The sequence below is a fragment of the Typha angustifolia genome, chromosome 15 (assembly GCF_048772165.1).
Source record: "Typha angustifolia cultivar Huaian chromosome 15, ASM4877216v1, whole genome shotgun sequence".
Lineage (NCBI taxonomy): Eukaryota > Viridiplantae > Streptophyta > Magnoliopsida > Poales > Typhaceae > Typha > Typha angustifolia.
The window spans coordinates 7,402,623-7,421,245 of NC_133253.1; the positions used below are offsets into that span (position 1 = coordinate 7,402,623).

General features: G+C 35.0%; 2 protein-coding genes across 3 annotated transcripts; one reads left to right on the forward strand and one right to left on the reverse strand.

Annotated features, from left to right (window-relative positions):
• Nucleotides 1-1,077: 1,077 nt before the first annotated feature.
• LOC140777186 (probable galacturonosyltransferase 7) lies at nt 1,078-10,196 on the reverse strand. 2 transcript variants are annotated; one of them, XM_073121129.1, is made up of 9 exons: nt 9,818-10,196; nt 9,574-9,602; nt 9,420-9,467; nt 8,404-8,503; nt 6,936-6,991; nt 6,411-6,700; nt 3,443-3,800; nt 2,810-3,352; nt 1,078-1,950 (listed from the first exon to the last, which is right to left on the reverse strand). In XM_073121129.1, exons 1-9 carry the CDS (start codon nt 9,936-9,938, stop codon nt 1,669-1,671), a joined length of 1,827 nt encoding a protein of 608 aa, XP_072977230.1. In that variant the 5' UTR covers nt 9,939-10,196; the 3' UTR covers nt 1,078-1,668. The 2 variants fall into 2 exon arrangements, with proteins under 2 accessions (XP_072977230.1, XP_072977229.1); XM_073121128.1 differs by having other exon boundaries at nt 9,420-9,479.
• A 4,087-nt stretch (nt 10,197-14,283) lies between these two features.
• On the forward strand, nt 14,284-15,146 carry LOC140778785 (protein LURP-one-related 8-like). Its single transcript, XM_073123648.1, has 2 exons — nt 14,284-14,602; nt 14,734-15,146. Exons 1-2 carry the CDS (start codon nt 14,363-14,365, stop codon nt 15,112-15,114), a joined length of 621 nt encoding a protein of 206 aa, XP_072979749.1. The 5' UTR covers nt 14,284-14,362; the 3' UTR covers nt 15,115-15,146.
• Nucleotides 15,147-18,623: the final 3,477 nt, after the last annotated feature.

An 18,623-nucleotide genomic window follows, 5' to 3' on the forward strand; every position in this document is an offset into this window, starting at 1 on the left:
TCTAAATCTTTATTTCACCGACCGCAGTGACCAATCAACGAAAATTCCCCTTTTATTAAAAACAATTATTATTCCATGTGTTATTATATTAACAACGAAAATATACCGAAAGGTAGGTGATAAACAATTAATATTACAACAGATAAGTTTTAATTTCAATATTAATTTCTTATCAAATTGAATCCAATCCAAATTCTTTTTTTTCTCCCACTTTCGCTTTGACAGCGTGGGAGAGCGGAGAGAGAGCCGGGGGGGGGGGGGGGGGGGAGGGGAGTGGGACAGGTGGCAAGCAAGAAGAAGAGTACAAATATGATATACTCCAACCTCGTGCGACATTTCCTCCGACTGGAAAGGCGCCAAAAGTCACGCCATGTATACAGACACGCGGCACAACCTCAATGCGTCGTTGGCAGTTCTCGTAGGATTTGCGATGAAACTGACAGCGGATTGGGCTGGCTGGTTTGGTGGGTTTGGACATACATTTATTTAACTTGAGAGACGAAAAATATTTATGCAAAAATTTAGCACTAGTTTTTTAGGCTACTTTTACAATAAGACCCTTGGATTAGCATTACTTATCTCCAAAACACTTTTCGCAATGCAATCTTGAAAGTTTCTTCCAGTATATTGAGAGTTGTTGACCAGATCAAAAGGGTTTACTTTTCAAAATTATTTAATCAGATAGTCCATCCTCCAAACTTAGTATAAAAAAAAGGGTCTACTTTTTTCTTACACTATACTGTATGCCACTTTATGGTTTCAGTTAAATGAACATTATTTACAATAATTTTTTTCATCTTTTTATTCACTTTATGGCATCAAAATCAACTGTTACATTTTTATTTTATAATAAAAGTGAACATAAAAATAACTATTTCTAAAATAAAGACTTTATTTTAAGAATAAAAAAAAATAATATCTATTCTAGAATTGATTCCACCTGAATACAAAAAAACCTATAACCTAAGGAAGCTCAGCAAGTCTTCCATAATAATGCAAGATGACTGCTCTCTGCTAGTTTATGCCCACTAATTACAAGTGCAAAATCAGGTAGTGGGGGGAAGAAATCCCTGAACAGTAGTACAATCGCATGAAGTGTTTTGCAATCAAAGTTCCATTCAACAATCAATGTGCAATAGTTGAAATCAAAGAATTTAACAAATCTTAACAAAATCTGAATAAACCCTTATTATTAATAATTAAACAATAAGGGCCAAAAATACAGTAGAAAAAAAAAATAACAACTCGAAATGACAGCCTAACAACACCAATGTGTGCCATGCTAATATATAAATGATCCAATTATGGCGCAAAATGAATGATAAGATCACTACCCACATTGAATAGAAGCACCTGTGCGGAGATTGATAGCTACTGGATATCCTTGATTTTACAAGAAACTATCAACATCTAAGAACTGCAGATTCAAGAAGCTCTTCAAGTCCAGTAAACAAGTTCTTCTGGATCTTCTATTCTTCTCGGATTAAATTGTTCCTACAGCTACCTCTTGGCCTTGTGCTGTACTGACCTCCATACGTATGCCATATGACATAGCTTCCCTTCGGGTAGCTATAGTCATCCATCCGGCACAGGCAAAATGTATTTTAGCCGATAGACTTAACAATCCAGCAGGACTTGTCAAATTGCCTAACCTTACACTATCCTTAGCTATAAATGTACATTGCACTCATCCAGAAACCGCTCTTCTTGTGTAAGAAATTTCTTCCAGTACTTCTTGTGATCTGGTATACCTAATTCAAGCCAAGGTTTCATGTTGCCATTATAATGCAACGACACAGCACTGCTTATAGCGTCCTCACTGATATCATAATCATAGCCAAGCCCTGATAAACTCCATGTGTCATTCAAGGGATAAATGAGATCTTGAAAGGCCAGTAAGCTTATGGGCAGTGCTGCAGCTTGCAAGGACGCCCCCTTCCTACTTTGGAACTGTAATATCAGCAAATACAGCAAGAACTTTAGAGCCAAAATTAAAAATGTCATTTATAGTATTTTTTTCAACAAATATTCCATACTTTATAAAAAAACAAATTCCAGCTATATTTAATGCATTTATAGTTTAGCATGAAAATTCTATATGTTAAAGGATTGTATATGAATTACAAGTTCTCTTATCTCCTCCGAAGTAAAATAATATTTACTTTGATATATGAAAGAATCTAAATGCCTGTCTTTGTCCCCCGCTGGGGGGAGCCTAATATTAATTAAAAAAACTCAAAAAGAAATGATGACACACATCCTGGAGTGAAGGATAGAACACAAAAAGCCTTTTTTTTCTGGAAATGGAGAGAAAAGTCAGCACTCGAATGAAATGAGGTGTCGACCAGTTTACAAGGCAAAAAGGCACAGGAAGCAAGAGAATGACATTTGTTCATAATCAGTATCTCTATCTAATACCTACAAAAAGACAGACAATACCATTCTAGTTGCCTTCACTTAAAGGAAAATTTAGAAATTATTTTCAGGTTGGATCCTAGAATCATATAATTCAAATGACAAACAAGTACAAAAATTAAAAGATGCTGAGGAATCTCAAATAGTTATACGACAATATCATTTAATAGGACTTTATCATAACTCAACTAGAAAGAACAACACTTTTATTACCAACTATCTTGGATATAAGCAACACCAGTTGTTTAAGATTGCTATCTTTTTCAATATCTGAATGACGTAAAGAAGTGATAATTAAGATAAATAAATAAACACACAGTGCAGATTCCAGTTTTGCTGATATAAACCTAAGAATGTAGGCTCACTATAACGTCTCCTAACGATTTATACTGACCTGTTGGAGGATCTGCAGATACTTCCCTGTAACATTAAACTCTCTCCACTTCTCCAAATCCACTATATTCACGCCAGACATCCAGGAACAAGAATAATCATCATAGCTGTTCTCCCTCAAGTATCTTTTTAGCTGACCAAATCTCACGCGACAAAAATTAACGGCACCATTTACCTTTTCTCCCAAATCAAGGTTCCATAATGAAGAAAGGTCATGCTGGATGACCACATCATCATCCAATATGATCACCTTCTTCAACTTCTTGAATATTTCTGGAAGAAGAAAATGCGAGTGACTGAAAATTGACAAGTACTCTGTACTCATCCTTGCAGCGGGTTGATCAATGTTACGAATGGAAACACGGAACTCCTCAGACAAATAGAGTTGCTGAAGGCCCACATCACGCAAGTTCTCTAGACTATGTTCGTCATAGTTTATGACTTGAACAGCTGCTTCCATATAAGAATTTCTTGCAAACCAGAATTTCATGGCATAATAATTCTGTGAATCTGTTAGCAGATGAAAAACCATATTTCCTGTTACCTGCAAAAAAAAATTGAAAAAATTAGTAATCAATGCCAATAAAGCAGGACATATTTTAATGGCTAAACATCAATGTACTACCTACACTACCTCAGAACTCATCACAGTTGAGTTGATGACAACAGAAGCTGCAAGAACATTTCTAGAGAATACGATATAGTGTCTGTATTTTGGGATATCAAATTTTTGAACATTCAAGTGCTCTAAGTCCACTGGCGGAGATTTAAAGTACTCCACTGTCAACCTCATAGACAAACAATGGAGACTTTTGGGCATTGTCTGAACACCAAGATTGTAGAGGAAAGCACTTTGCTTCATATGAAAATGAGCTTCATCCTCTGTAAGATCAAGTATCTGCCTGAGTTTCTTGTCAACATTATTGCAATCTGCAGTGTGCGACTTGGCCCTTGCAATTGTTTGATCCATTGTTTTAATCTTCTTTCCAATACTAGAAGTAAATAAGAATGCCATCATCATCCCATATAGGTAATTTAAAGCATAATGGAAAGCCCAAAAGCCCTTCCAGATATTCAGAAGATACAAGAGTTTTCATATATAAACCAACGAATTGCAAGTTCATCCACAGCTGAGAGAAACAAATTGCAGAATGTTCGTAACCTACATAATACATTTTCATGTCCAAATTTTGTCCAAATAAATAGGAGCATATTATTCAGAAGCATTTTCAGTCTTCAATAATCTGTTGTACACTTCGTTCAATGCCAGACCACAATTTTAGCATGACAAAATACCAATCAATTATAGAATAAGAAGTATAAGTTCCCACTTGATAATGGAGGTATTTCTATCATTATCCACAGAAGTATTGAAGAGTCTATCCCTAGATTATTGATCTTTGATCATTAAAACACTATCTCAAGGAAAACTAAGAAGATCCAAACACGACCCTTTTAATATTCTTTTAATACAAAATTTTTAAAATTAGTAGAATTTTAAAACTATTAATGGATCTAGGTTTTCTCTCTCCTTGTCATTTGACATCTCATTCATTTTCACCACGTCATTCTCTTCTCCACCTCTCTTATCTCTCCTCTACTCTTTTTTCCCCTCTCCCTCATCCAATCAAAAACCAACTCTTCTCTCAACCTCATCCTAACTCTCTACCTCTGCTCTCATCCTTCCCTTTCCCATTCCACCACCCTCCTCCTCCTCCAATGCACTGTCGAGCCAGACCCTACCTTCCCCAGCTAGCACTGCCATTGCTCCTCCGCTATCTTGCACCATGATTCCTCCTATGGTGACGATGGTCAACATGGGATAAGAGGGGAGATACTTAGGTGTGATTTTGGAGAAGGGGAAAAGGTGGGGTGGGGTGGGAGAGAATAGATGTTTTTGATTGGATGGGATAAAACAAAGAAAAAGAAGAGAAATGAAGGTGAATGGGAAGGGGAATAGGAGAGATGAGGAAGACAATGAGATGGCAAATGATAAGTAGAGAGAAAACCTAGGCAGGTAAATAGTTTAGAAGTGCTACAAAAAGTATATTAAAATAATATTAAACACGAAAATAGTCTCCAAACAAGAAGAACTCAATCCAAAATTGATCTTCACAAATCCAAGAAACATCCATGTACCTGCCAGAGAAATTATGTTATTGTTGCATCCAAACTCACAATGAGAATGATAAGATCAATGGGTTCGAGAAACTTTCTTGACAATAAAGACTTGTATTCTAGGGAAGAAAAAGGATCGGATATGAATCACATAGCGGTCAACCCACATTAGGATTTAGTTCTTTGCTTTAGATATGGATCGGATCTTAAACGAATACTAATACAAATTGAATACAGACCGGATCTTTAATGGATTTGGATACGAACCAGATTTTAAACAGATTTTATACAAATTGGATACCTATCGAACCTTAAACAAATAAAAGTGCAAATAAAGATGAAATATAGATAAATTTATAAATGGGTGAATCTAAAGCTAAACATATCCGGAGTTTAAGGATATGCAATATAATAAAATTCACTAGTATATTTATAGATAAATGGAAATTTGAAAATGTATCCACATCCATATTTAACAATGGGACATATATTATGGAAGATGAAAGGGCTAACAAATTATAGCCAAACGAGTTAAGAGAGTTAGGAAGTTTAAGAATCTATTAATACTAGTGGATTGAAGTTATATATTTGTGGATGACAAAATATCCAAATAATTGAATCTGAATCTGTATAGGAATCCATATCTCAGTGAAGTTTATAAATTTGTATCCAGATCCAAATTCAAAATTTTTTCAAATTCCTATCTGCGTTTGAATCTGGGTCAGATAAGAAATGTACAACTCATTTTATAATATCATATGCTTTTCAATTATGGAACAAGGTCAAATCGAATATTATCCAACTCATTTTCACCCCTATCTGTATCACATCATCCTCCTCTCGTAATTCTCATGTGTAACAGCAAACCTAAGATTATATCCTGAAACGGTGTCTTAAGTACAGATATTCATGGCATGATTTGCATGATCCTTAGTTATGGGTAGGCTCAGATGGAAGCAAAGATAAAGATTAAATTTGCAAATTTCACCTGCATACATGTCAGATATATTACAGCTCCTTCAAACATTTTAATATATGAAGCATACCATTTCACCTCATAAGTACTAGAGGGCTAGACTATTCTGCTACCCTCGAACTAGAATATGTTGGATTTCAAAATCAGATCAATAAATTGAGACAATAGCCTATAGTTGCCTTGATATGTGATTTAATCTAGAAGTTAAAGATATGTCTTGGCTTTTGTTAATTTCATCTGTTCACAGCAATTACACAAATGGAAGCAAATATGAATCCTAGACGATACGAATCCTTGACATTATCTGACTTCTTATTAATAGGAGCTTGTGAACTTTCAAAAATTAAGCTATGGCTATACAGTTTTGAGTGATATCTTAATTCAGGTCCTCGTTCCTCAGGATTGTACCATCCAGCAGTACTGTTATCATGCATATCAAGTCTTCATGGAGAGCATAAGGACATAAATCAACAGAACTGCAGAACAGAAAGTAGAATTTAATACTTACAGAGGTGGAAGATCAGCATCTATAATGGCCTCACTAAGCATTCGTTCATGCTCCTGAATATTCTGCTTCAATAGACGAGATAATGTCTCCTCCCCACGAAGCTTTGTGATGCTTGGATAGTAAGCTCTAGCCTGAAATAGCTGATCTTTTAATTTTTTAACAACTAAATCCTTCATTGCTTCTTTGTTTTCAATGGACCAGAGGCAGTAGCTCCCAAATTCAACTTGGCAGGATTCTTCAGTCTCATCATCATTCAAACCTTTGGCCTTCTTCTTCTTCTTCTTGTCATTCTTGCCATACAGAACAATGTAGAATGCATGAACAATATAATCATAGAATATGAAAATGAAGAAATTATGAAACATACCGAAAAGTCAACTAAAATATCGAGTTGCCAACTTAATTAGCTAAAATGTAACATAACAAATATACGAATCACTAAAGTATTTATAAATCGAAATCATCAGCTCAAACCATATCTAGTAATTTCCTTTTTGCATTTGCTAATACGAGAGGAAGTCTTACTCGCATACTCAAAGCTGGAGGTGCTTTTGGTATAGTGGTAGGCGGCATAGGAACAACTGCATTTAACGGAAGAAAGCACAACAGTAAGTATTTGAAATATTCGAATTGAGGGAAATGAAATGTGAAGAGAGTAAACGAAACAGTCAATAGAAGGTAGATTACTAGGTTGATTCCCAAAATAGGTTGATTCCCACGACCAGTATGTGGCAAGGTCATGAGATCAGACATGAAAAGCAAAAGTAGATTTGTACCAAAAAGACCTGTAAGTGATGTTGGACAGGTTAAACATTTTATATATTTTCCCTTATATTTTAGAACCACTACCAAAGCTGGTAAGGAAGTTCATCATAAGCTCCTCCAAGTTTCCACTTGATCTTATGGAATGAATACACCACATACCACAATCTTATTTAATACCATGACTCTTTCATGTAAAAAAAAAAAGAGTTCAATTCGTATTAGCACATAAACACATGAAAAATTAAAGACTAATATCTAACAAATTTTGCAGCCTTACACCAATAAGAGAAATAAGAACAAGACATTGCTAAGTATCTACAGTTCATTTTAAATTTTCTTGCTTTCTCAGAATGCTTTTCTTTTCTATTTCAATCTACAGGTAAGTAGGTAAATGGTTATTAGTTTGTCCCTAGTCCCTACTCAAACCAGATCAAAGCCAAGTACTTACTACCTTTTATAAAGCCCTAATAGGATAATACTCAAATCCAATGTTCCGAGTATCAAGATTGGAATCGACTGCCTTAAAAAATAATATGTATCAGACCATTCATAGCAGCATGTATTTTAATATCCATAAAAATCTAAAAATTAAATGAAGAAAGATATAAAGTATAATTTACTCACACATGAAGTCTAAAAACTAAAAAAATATTATTTTCTCAATCTTTATCTCTCTCTCCCTTTCTCCTGCTCACTCTCTCTCTCTTCCCTCTCTCTCTCACACAAATAAAAAATCCCCTTTCTCTCACTAACTCTCTCTCATCTCCTCCCTATCTCTCTGCCATCTCTAATCTCACTCTCACCCAAAGAAAAAATCTCACTCAAACCTTCTTCCTCTCCAACTTCCCCTTCTCTCTCCCTTTCCCTTTCACAAGGTTCGAGGTGGGATCGGAATCAGCAGAAACTAGAAAGCTTGCTCAAATCATATATTAAAGTATCAATTGTACCTTTTCATATTGAGTAAGGTATCACACCAATGGTAGTCATTGTGGGTCTTCTTACTATTTACTTGCTAATAGTAATGAGAACAAGACATTGCTAGGATTTTGCAATTCAAGTTAATTGTTCTTACTTTTTTAAACGTCTCTCCTTTTCTACTTTTATTCACAGTAACTGATTATTAGCTTGTTCCCAGTCTCTACTCAAAACAGGTTAAAGCCTATTATGTGCTATCATTAAATATGCTCTAACTACGCAAATCATATATTGAAGTATCAATGCAGGATACCTTGTTGTGTTGAGTTAGAGATCACATGATTGGCAGAGTCATTATTGGTCTTTGTATGCAAGTTTACGTTATCTTCGAGTGCTTTCTCTTCCTCAACATCCTGAGAAGCAGAACGCGAAGATATCTAAATCAGAACGGTCACTGGATAGATTATTAAAATCGAAATATTTCATCCAACTAAATACCAACCGTAGCAAAAGGAAGCACCAACCAAAAATCCGTAAAAAATAAATAAGTATAATTCCTATAAGAAAAGTTAAAATGAAGCAAAAACTGGTGGTAGCATTAAATAAAATGATTGCTACAATCATTAGTAAGATATGCAAAACTGTGAAGAGCTTAAAAAAAATCCCAGCAATTGCTCTCCAAAAGTGTAAAGAGCACCATCAATAAAATAAGTAAATGACACAAACTGAGAATGTTGCTCTATTGTGATAGCATAACAGACATGGACACTACTCTCTTGAGATGTTCATATATTTTGAACAATATACCTACCCGAATCAAGTAGAATCTTTCAGTCTATCACCATGTTGATTACTTCCAATATGAAAGACAATAGAAAGAATGCTTATGAGCAACATTGTACTGATGTGCTTTGAATATATATCACACTATTGGCTTTGAGCATAGAGTTCCATAACCTACCATTCTGGATTTCCATAAAAAATAGCACCTCTCAAATTGAAAGGTAATAAAGCACTTAGCCCATGATCATTCATGAGTTGATAATACAATGCAGCTCGACTTACAACAAGCATGATCATAAATAACACATCTAAAAAAAACTCCTTTTATTCTACCCAAATTAACATATCTAAGAGAATTCTGCATACTACGGCAAATAATCAAATATAAGGCTTCCAATGCGGTTAACAACTCAAATGACAATATGGAACCGTTGGCAAAGATGGACTAATTTATTTAATTTCCTGTGACATGAAGCAAAGACAATAATTGCAAATTTTACATCAACATCCTATGACTACTCAAAAAATAAATGATGCAAAACTAACCTCTGGCAAATATCGGCCACCTTGACCAAAAGAATGGAATCTAATCTCCTGCAAATCAAGCTTAGAAATCCACTCATTACCAAATAGCACCATAGGACCCAAAACAAAAAAAAGGCAACCAATCCATTAGCACTTCACGTCAAAATATCCTTACCTGTTGCAATCGTTCATCGGTCACATACCCTGCATAAAGAATCACAAATAGCATCACCCACCTAAACCATTATAAGACGAACAGACTATTTCCTTAGTCCATCAGAACAATCACAGAGATCTCTTGATCCGAGATCCGTCGGAAACATATTACAATGGCAACCAAACCGTGATTTCTGAGTCGAATCCATCTCGGATCGGAGAAAACCCCTAGGGATCAAAACAAGATTTTAAAGACAACGCACCTGCAGGGAACCGACCGAAGAGGAATGCGACAGGGACGAGAAGCGAGCAGACGACGAGCGCAAGCACCGCCAAGGCGGGACCCCTCCACCTCCTCTTCACCTGCTGCGGCGTAGCTTTCATCTCTCTCTCTCCTCCTCTTCCTCCGCCTACCTTCTCCTATACACCAAATTGGCCATTCTCGTAGATTACTTTCTGCAATCAAAATCCTCTTCCGTGCACAAATGCGGGAGGAATTGCTTCCGCCTTCGAGTTTGGATTCGGTCGGCTTTTTTGTTCGTTACTATTTGTGATCTCGAAGAATCAAGAGAGAGAGCGAGAGAGTAGTAGTGAAGGCGAGAAGAACGGAACAAAGTGATGTTTATCGGATCTTCCAAACAACACCGGCTAATAATTGTTGATTTGTTAGTTAATAATTAGATTTATCCCAACTACTTAACGATGAGTGAGCGAGATTAGTTTGTTATTTTTGTTGAGATATGGAAAAAGTAGCAAAAAATATATATATATATATATATATAGATTAACATTGTAATGACGCCCTGCACTTTTCATATTGCAGATTCACACCTATCTTTTTACTATTTATGCTTCCAGCCTCATATTCAAAAAAAAAAAACTTATTTTTAAAGAAGTGCACGTGTATCCACCTACAATAAGGAAGTAATACAGGGTGCTAAATGAGAAAACAAAAGGAAGATATAATATAGCACGGACCCACGAGTCCAAGAGCATTTAATGGATGAATCTGAGACCAGTACTTGTGTTCTTGTTCTCATCTCCTTTTTCCTCTCTCTCCCTTTTTAAGACTCTTTGTCTCGTAACCAAACAAAGCCGAGTCCACATCGACCAATTTGATGGCTTTAGTTTGGTGACCCGTTACACGTCTTAATCAGAACACACAGTTGAAACTTTTCTTTTTCTTTTCTCGAAACTTTACAAAAGAGTCCCTGCATTTTGTGTTTATTACCGTCGCTAAATCATAAAAGTCCACAACATTGTTGATAATTTGCGATAACTACTAGAACAGAGATAGATAAAGTTATTCTTAACCTACAATATAAGTACTCTTTTGATAGTAGAAGGAATCATCTTATCACATCTTATCGCTTCGCTGTGAAGTTCTTTTTAAGATTCACCACTTTGAGGGCTAAAATATAACATTACTATTATATTATTGGGGTCCTCCTAGCTTTCATATGTACTATGTAACTTATATCATGATCTCCATTTAATGGTAAATATTAAACCCTATCTCAGAAGTCAGACCTACCAATCCACTTGGAAAACCTGGCAAAGTGATCAAATTGTAGGTGTGATTAAATCAAAGGAATCCTGTATGATTAAGTAGTAGTCCATGCAATCTCTTGCAAAGCCAAGTAGTGCAACTAGAGCCCAGAGGCCCTTAGTTTGAACCACAACTTCTCAATATCTTAACAAAGAAATTAAAGATAAGTTTGAAATCTTTATATATATATATGTATGTATATGATAGTATAATTAATATCAAGGTCACAGTCAGGGGTGGGCAATCATGCTATAAGCCATCAAGGATGGATCTATTTATCAAACGAGTTATTATTGAATTGCATGAATTATTTAAAATTATGTGAGTTATATTCAAATTATAAGTAAAATTATTCAAATAAATTAGTTATGTGAGTCAATATATTTTTTTTATCTGAATCTGATTCATAAGACATATGGAGAATAATACAGTATAATCTCTCTTGTCGGTGATCATAAATTAAGAAATTGATATTCACCGTAAGAGAATGCTTTATAAAAAAGAAAATTTGACACATTATGATATGCTGTTAATATGAAAATTAGATGAATAACTTAACACCTTAAAGAGAGAGAGAGAGAGAGAGGACAACTTTAGTCACACGCATGGCGCATGACTCTACTCAATCATCTTCCTCTTTCTACATCTCACTTATAAACCTTCTACAACATGCCACAGGCATAGTGTAGAGCATGCTGCACCCTCAAGCTAAGCGTCACACATTTCTCCTATCTTTCTTTAACTTTCTCTTCTCTTTTTTCAACTCTTTATCTCTATCTCACTCTCTGACCGCACCTAAGAGGAATATATGTCCTTTGTTTTTAGAAATTGAAACTAATATAGAGTGATAATTAAGATCGTCAAATATAATTCACTCTAAATTTAACTATGTATACATGTTGCTCGGTGTTTCAATTTAGTAAATAGGACCTAACGTTTATAGATAAATAAAAAAGAGTTTTATTTACAATAAAATCAACACTTAGAGTACTATTTTATAATTATCTCATAATTTAAAGGAATAGTAGTACTATAGTAGTTGATCAACCAATACTACAAAATAAAAATTCTTCATGTTCGTACCACCTACGTACTAAAATGTACTAATTGTATTTTATTAAGCAACTCTTAATTTATATACTTTCATTTGTAATAAATTTTAAGAGCAAGTGGCCATTTTGAGAATTATTTATTAGGTATACGTAACTATCGTGCACTTGCTATCATCTATGTATACATACACATATATACACTTCAATAAACCCATCAACTTCGTATTATAGTTGTCATGAAAGCTGGATGGTTCTCATGGTAGAATATGCTAAGAACTATTGCTATCAATATATATATTCGAGCATTTATAATTATATCTCCTTACTTTTTCTATTAAATAGCATGATAGAGTAGCCATAACTAACTTATTTTATTAAATAATAAGTATACAGCTTGTTTAATTTTGGCAATATGCAATCATGGATGCATATATATTCTCTACATCTCCAAATAAAGTACAAAATGGGTTTATTTCTAAGTCACAGACTTTGTCAAAGAGGAAATCCAAAGAAATTAAAAAGTTTTCTCTAGGGTTTCATTGATTAGTATAAGATGAATATATAGTACTAAGGTGTACATAAATAAAATTGAAACAATAAGAGTGTTATATTCCCCTTTAGGGTATAAAGATCCATACCATCTAACTAATAAATAAATAAAAAAAATAAATTCACGTGCAAGATCTTAGTGAAACTATCAACAAACTGCTCGTAAAGAGAAAAATAAAAGAAGTTGAGCAATTATGATCAACCTTATTATGAATAATATGGTAATCAATTTCAATGAGTTTATCGAAACTTAGATTCTTTAGTTTTTCTTTGATCAATAACATAAATATATAGTGCAATACTCTAATAAATTATATATATATATGTCGAAAGATGGTCACATAATAGAGTTCTTTTTTTAACTTTTTATTTTTTGGGTGCTCATAAATCCTCATGGCCATTGCCAACTTGCTCATTAACATCACAATATGATGCTAAAACTTGGGACCAAATGAAAAGAGAGATTCATCAAAGTTCACATCAGAAGAATGTGATAGATGAAACCTAAAGTTTGTCCCCTTTTTTTTCCCCTTTTTGTGAAGGATGAATAACTCATTGATTTTTTGTTTTTCGTCCTTATTAGTTTATTACCCAACATGTACATTCATTATTATACATATATATATATATGATTCTCTTGTAACTTGGTCCTTCTTTATACATGTTAATAATTGTTCCATCTTCTTAATAGTTCCTTAGACCATATAAGATGGTGACATGTAGGCCGGTGGACAAATTAAATAGTGGAGCTAACCAATGGGATCGCGCCACGCAAGAGTATAAGCTTAATATCTCTTGCGTCTTGGCCTCTTTCTATACTTTGTTTCCATGTCAAAAGATGGAATATTAGGAATATTGCACGCTTGCATTATTGGATTAGCACCCTCTTTTATATATTTATATATATATATATATATATATATACAAAGTGCATGCAACCATACGACGACTTGGATAAGTTGTAATATGCTATCCACTAGCTATGCCACATACTACGTGTCATTGTCTTAGGTTTTCTTTTCTTGCCTGTATATCTCTCTTTATTTGTATATATACTTTTCTACATTTTAAACCCATATATCCTTTAACCGAGTTGTGCATGAACAACCGTATAGGTTATATTTTGTCACTATAACTTTCTTACAAAAGAAAAAGAAAATAGCTTAAAACAAGATAAAATATATACAAACAAGATTAAAATAACACTGTATATTATGCTCTTCTAATGCTTTATACTATTGAGATTAAGGTTATTTTGTACGTAATTACCTACTTTTATTATATTATTATGAAAAACAAACCTCTTCGTTGGACGTTGACGCCAATATAACCAACCGCCCACAGACCACAGACCCCATGAAACTTATCACCACCATCATATGTTATTAAGGTCTTAAATCCCTGTCATTCGTCACGTGGCACTCCCGTAGCCACGGAGCTCCGTTAACCTTTGAAGTTAAGAAACACTAATTATTTAATTAACACCCGGACGCCCCCAGATTAACGTCACACCAGGTAATTTCTCCCATTTGACGAGGGCGTTTTCGACCATAGGAGGTATAAATACCCACCCTCCCTGGCGACCAGCGCACACCTCGCCGATGGTCTATCTCCTTCCTCTCTGATCCAGGCGGTCGGAACCCTAGATCCGGCGAGGGATGCCGAAGGTACACCCGAACGCCGACCCGTCGGAGGTTACTATGCCTGCCGTATCCGGCGATGGCGTGGCGGTGCTGACGGTGTGGAGGAAGTCGCTCCTGTTCAACGGGAACGGGTTCACCGTCTTCGACGCGAAGGGCAATCTCGTCTTCCGCGTCGATAACTACGCGAAGGGGAGCGGCGGCGATATCGTCCTCATGGACGGCGCCGGGAATCCGCTCCTCACCTTTCGCCGCAAGGTGATTAGATCATCTATTGCTCTATTTTGCCCTTCTTTCTGCGTCCAATTTGGTCGGATATTTCTAGAGTTGTGCCTAAATTTCTCGATTTCAATCGATCAACTAAGTAAAGTTTCTTACCACATGTGAAGAAGCTGAGCCTGGTCGAGTGTTGGCAAATCTACGACGGCGAGGAGTCGGCGAAGCCGAGGTTCTCCGTCCGGAAGCACGTGAGCCTCCTCCACCCGACCTCGCTGGCGCACGTGACCCCGCACTCGTGCACGGCGAGGAGCGGCGGCGGGTGTGAGGTGGAGGGCTCCTACTCGGAGCGCCGCTGCGTCGTCTACGACGAGACGCGGCGGCAGCTCGCAGTCATTAGGCGGAAGGAGGCTGCCACGGGCGGCGTCGCCATTGGCCTCGACGTCTTCCGCCTCGTCGTCGAGCCGGGGGTTGACGTGTCCTTCGCCATGGCCGTCGTTATACTTCTCGACCAGATGTTTGGATCTCGTAGCTGGATGAGGCTACTTATTTAGAGGCTAATAACTAATAAGAGGCTTTTTTTTTCCTTTTCTTTTCTTTTCTTTTCCATGTCAATACTTCAAAACTTCTTGTCAAAAAAAAAAAAAAACTCTCACATATTAGCTTCGTTTTTTCCCCAGATTTTTTTTGTTGTTGTTGTTGTTCTTCTTCTTCCAGTATACCTGAGAGATAATTAGATCTAACTCTCAAATATTAAGATGGAGTTTGGGGTTCTAATCACGGTTTAAAGTTTCACCTGAGATAAAACAGTGATGGGCTAAGGACGAAAGTATTAAGATGTTTGATTTTGGCATTTATACTGGACCACAATAAGTTAACTGGAGCCGAACCCAAAACTTCGAATCAACTTGTATTATTATTACCTTTCTACTGATGAGTGTTTATACGTATTATGCACGTAGTTGGTGAAAGTAACAAGTGGAGAAAGGAAAGTTGCGAGAAGACAAGCAGTAGCTAGAGAAATCATACCAAACGACTTAATCATTAGTTTCCTACACTCCTGTTACTGCATTTGGTGATAACAATGATAACACAATGACACAACTGTGCTTGCCAGAGTGGGATCAAGACATGGATGTCTTACAGAATCTGAACACAGAGACATATACAAGGTCTATCCTTACACACCCAGTTGCAAAAGATATGATGTGAACTAACCATTAGTTTACTAACAATGTTTTTCACGAAAATCACATAATCAGAGCAAGGATCAGTGCCCCTCGGCACACATCGTTTATACTAATTTAGACAAACAGTGCTCCCCTAACCAAAATTTTTTGGAGATCGAGTTCACCGAATCAATATCCATCCAACTGGAGCGGGGGCACAAAATTCAAAGAGGATTGGTAGAGCCTAAATTTTGGCTAGAGCTTAGTGGAGCTAAAGTGTCTCGGTAACTAAAAAGAGTTAACTATTTATCTAATCCATTATTAATTTTCAGACCCTTGAATAATGAAAAAAAAGAAAAAAAAATAATAATTTCTGATAGAGCATTTGGAGGGAGAGGAACAGTCAAATTTTCCGTAAGACCGCCTTTACATGCTCATGATTCTAAGCAAAACTAACAGGGTTTTGAAGAAACTGAAAACATTTATTCCCACATAAGAGAAAGATCTCATTTTCAGATTTTACTGACCTCTGTAATCTTTAATTCTTCTGCCCTCTTCTCTTTCTCTCACTAATTTTTATTTTTCTAAGAGGCATTCATTCTATCAAAGTTCTATACTAGTATAGTTATGCTCATTTGTTATGCTTGCATAACAGATATTATACCAATATAAGTTATTATAATATTTATTTATAAATTACTATAGTGTATAATAATTGTACTTGATGTAACATAAGGTTAAAATAATAATTTAATAAACGACTAAAATACTATTTATAATAAATGGATGAGAAGATAGAGAAAAACAAGAGAGAGATACTAATGTAAGGAAGCTTATACTAGTGCAAGATTTTTCTTGTTCTACAAAGTGAGCTGAGGCATAATATAATTGAGTTTTACCCTTTCTTCTCAAACAAAAATAAAAAATTAAAATATAATCCAACAAAGAGTAAAAGCTAGCAGCAGATTCCTACTCATGAAAAGCTGCTGCAGTCTGCAGCCAAGGGAACACAATACAGAACTGACTTAGAAGATGTTTTAGAAACATCTTTTAAACATGTCTGAGCAAAACGACTGCTTAAATGAATGCACAGAATCTAAGAAGCTTCTGATGCTTGCAAGAAGGCACTTACAGGTGGCCGTGCAGCAAAAATGGCCCATGGCATCCAACTAACTGCACAATTAAATGCCAACAAAATCTACCTTAGATCTTGCAAATAAAAGTAAGAGTATGACAGGCAATACTCAAGAAACACATTAAATCTGTTCCTGTCACACTGCACACATACGATTGAATCATTGTTGACAATCAAAGAGCAAAAGCATTGAGCAGAATCACAAGTGCAATTGAGCCCACATGAATTGCCGATGAAGGAGGACTCATTCCTGTATCACTGGTTAGAATAAAACATTAGAAACTAGAATCCTTATAGGTTTTCGTTGTAATGGTCTTTTTAGAAGGCAATAGAAGTTATGACAGAGAGCTCTGTTAGGAAAAAAGAAGCAACATCAAGCAATTATGAACTCTTATAAACTAGGGGAAGTCTACATGCTCCAAGAAAAGAACGCAGCCTGACGTGTTCGTTCGAGTGCCTGCTGCAGAGGAAGTGGTCACTAACAAGGGTATTTAGGCTTTAGAATTTGGATCAAACTAGACACAATAAAGATTTCAATAGCAGAACATTTCATTAGGATGAACAAATCCAGATTGACTTTAAGTAATTGCAGAGATAAATCATACAGTCAAGCATGGGATACTTTATTTTTTAAGCCCACTTGTAGAGATTATTATATACACCCTTGGTTAATAGAGTTCCAAAACTCCTGTAAAGTAGACGTAAACGGCTTATGTGAGATAGTTAGAGAGAGACAGAGAAGTGGGGAAGAAAAGAGAGTGGAAGAGGAAGAGGTGGGGGGTCATTTGATATAATTCACTAAACCCTAACAAAAATATTGTACCAGTGTCTTTCCTTGGCAGAAATACTGATTAATTAAGCATTTTTATTTGGTTTATTTGGTTCAATATTTTTGTTAGGGCTACGATAAATTAAATGATAAATAAATTTAAAATATAGTCCATTTCAATATAAAGAGAAATTAAGAGATAGGTCTATTTAGGTCAAAAACTCAGGCTTTGGGGGGTAATTTTGGTGTTAGGGATCTAAACTGTTCTAGTATCGTGGCCAATGTTTTTTATGGGAAAGATTATATTTTATTACTATATTACTTATGATTGTATTTAAACTAAAATTTTACTATTTAAAAAAATATTTGACCATATTATAAATCAGATTTAAAGATTCTCATTGAAAACATATTTATAAAAGGTTGAATAAATTTCACAGTACATGTAACTAAAAATCGATTGTTTAACAAAGATATAACAGAATATTAATTATACTTTAATCTCTTATGATTTAGCTCAATTTCACAAATCTACTCTGTATTTTTAACTTAAGTACTTAATCTCATGTATATTGTCTTAAATAAGATGCATTGATCGTATTAAAAGTTGAATTTGGAGATCTTTTATTAAAGATAAAATTATAGATAATTTGATAGGCTTTTAAATGAATCTAAAATAATAATAATATAACTTCGGATGACAAAAATATGAGAAATACATACACATATTTAACATATTTCTAATATCTTTGTCATTAAAATCTAATTTATATTATTTTATATACATTGAAAAGAATATTCAAACTTTCACAACTTTATTTTTTAAAGAGGATCTTTAAATTTAACTTCTAGTATGGTTAAATATGGCAAAAAGATAATGGGTTCATTTTAGCTTAAAATGAAAATACTTAGGTACTTTGTGAAATTGAGTCAAACAACAAATGGGTAAAATATAATATATTTTTCTCTATAATAAAAACTCTTATACAT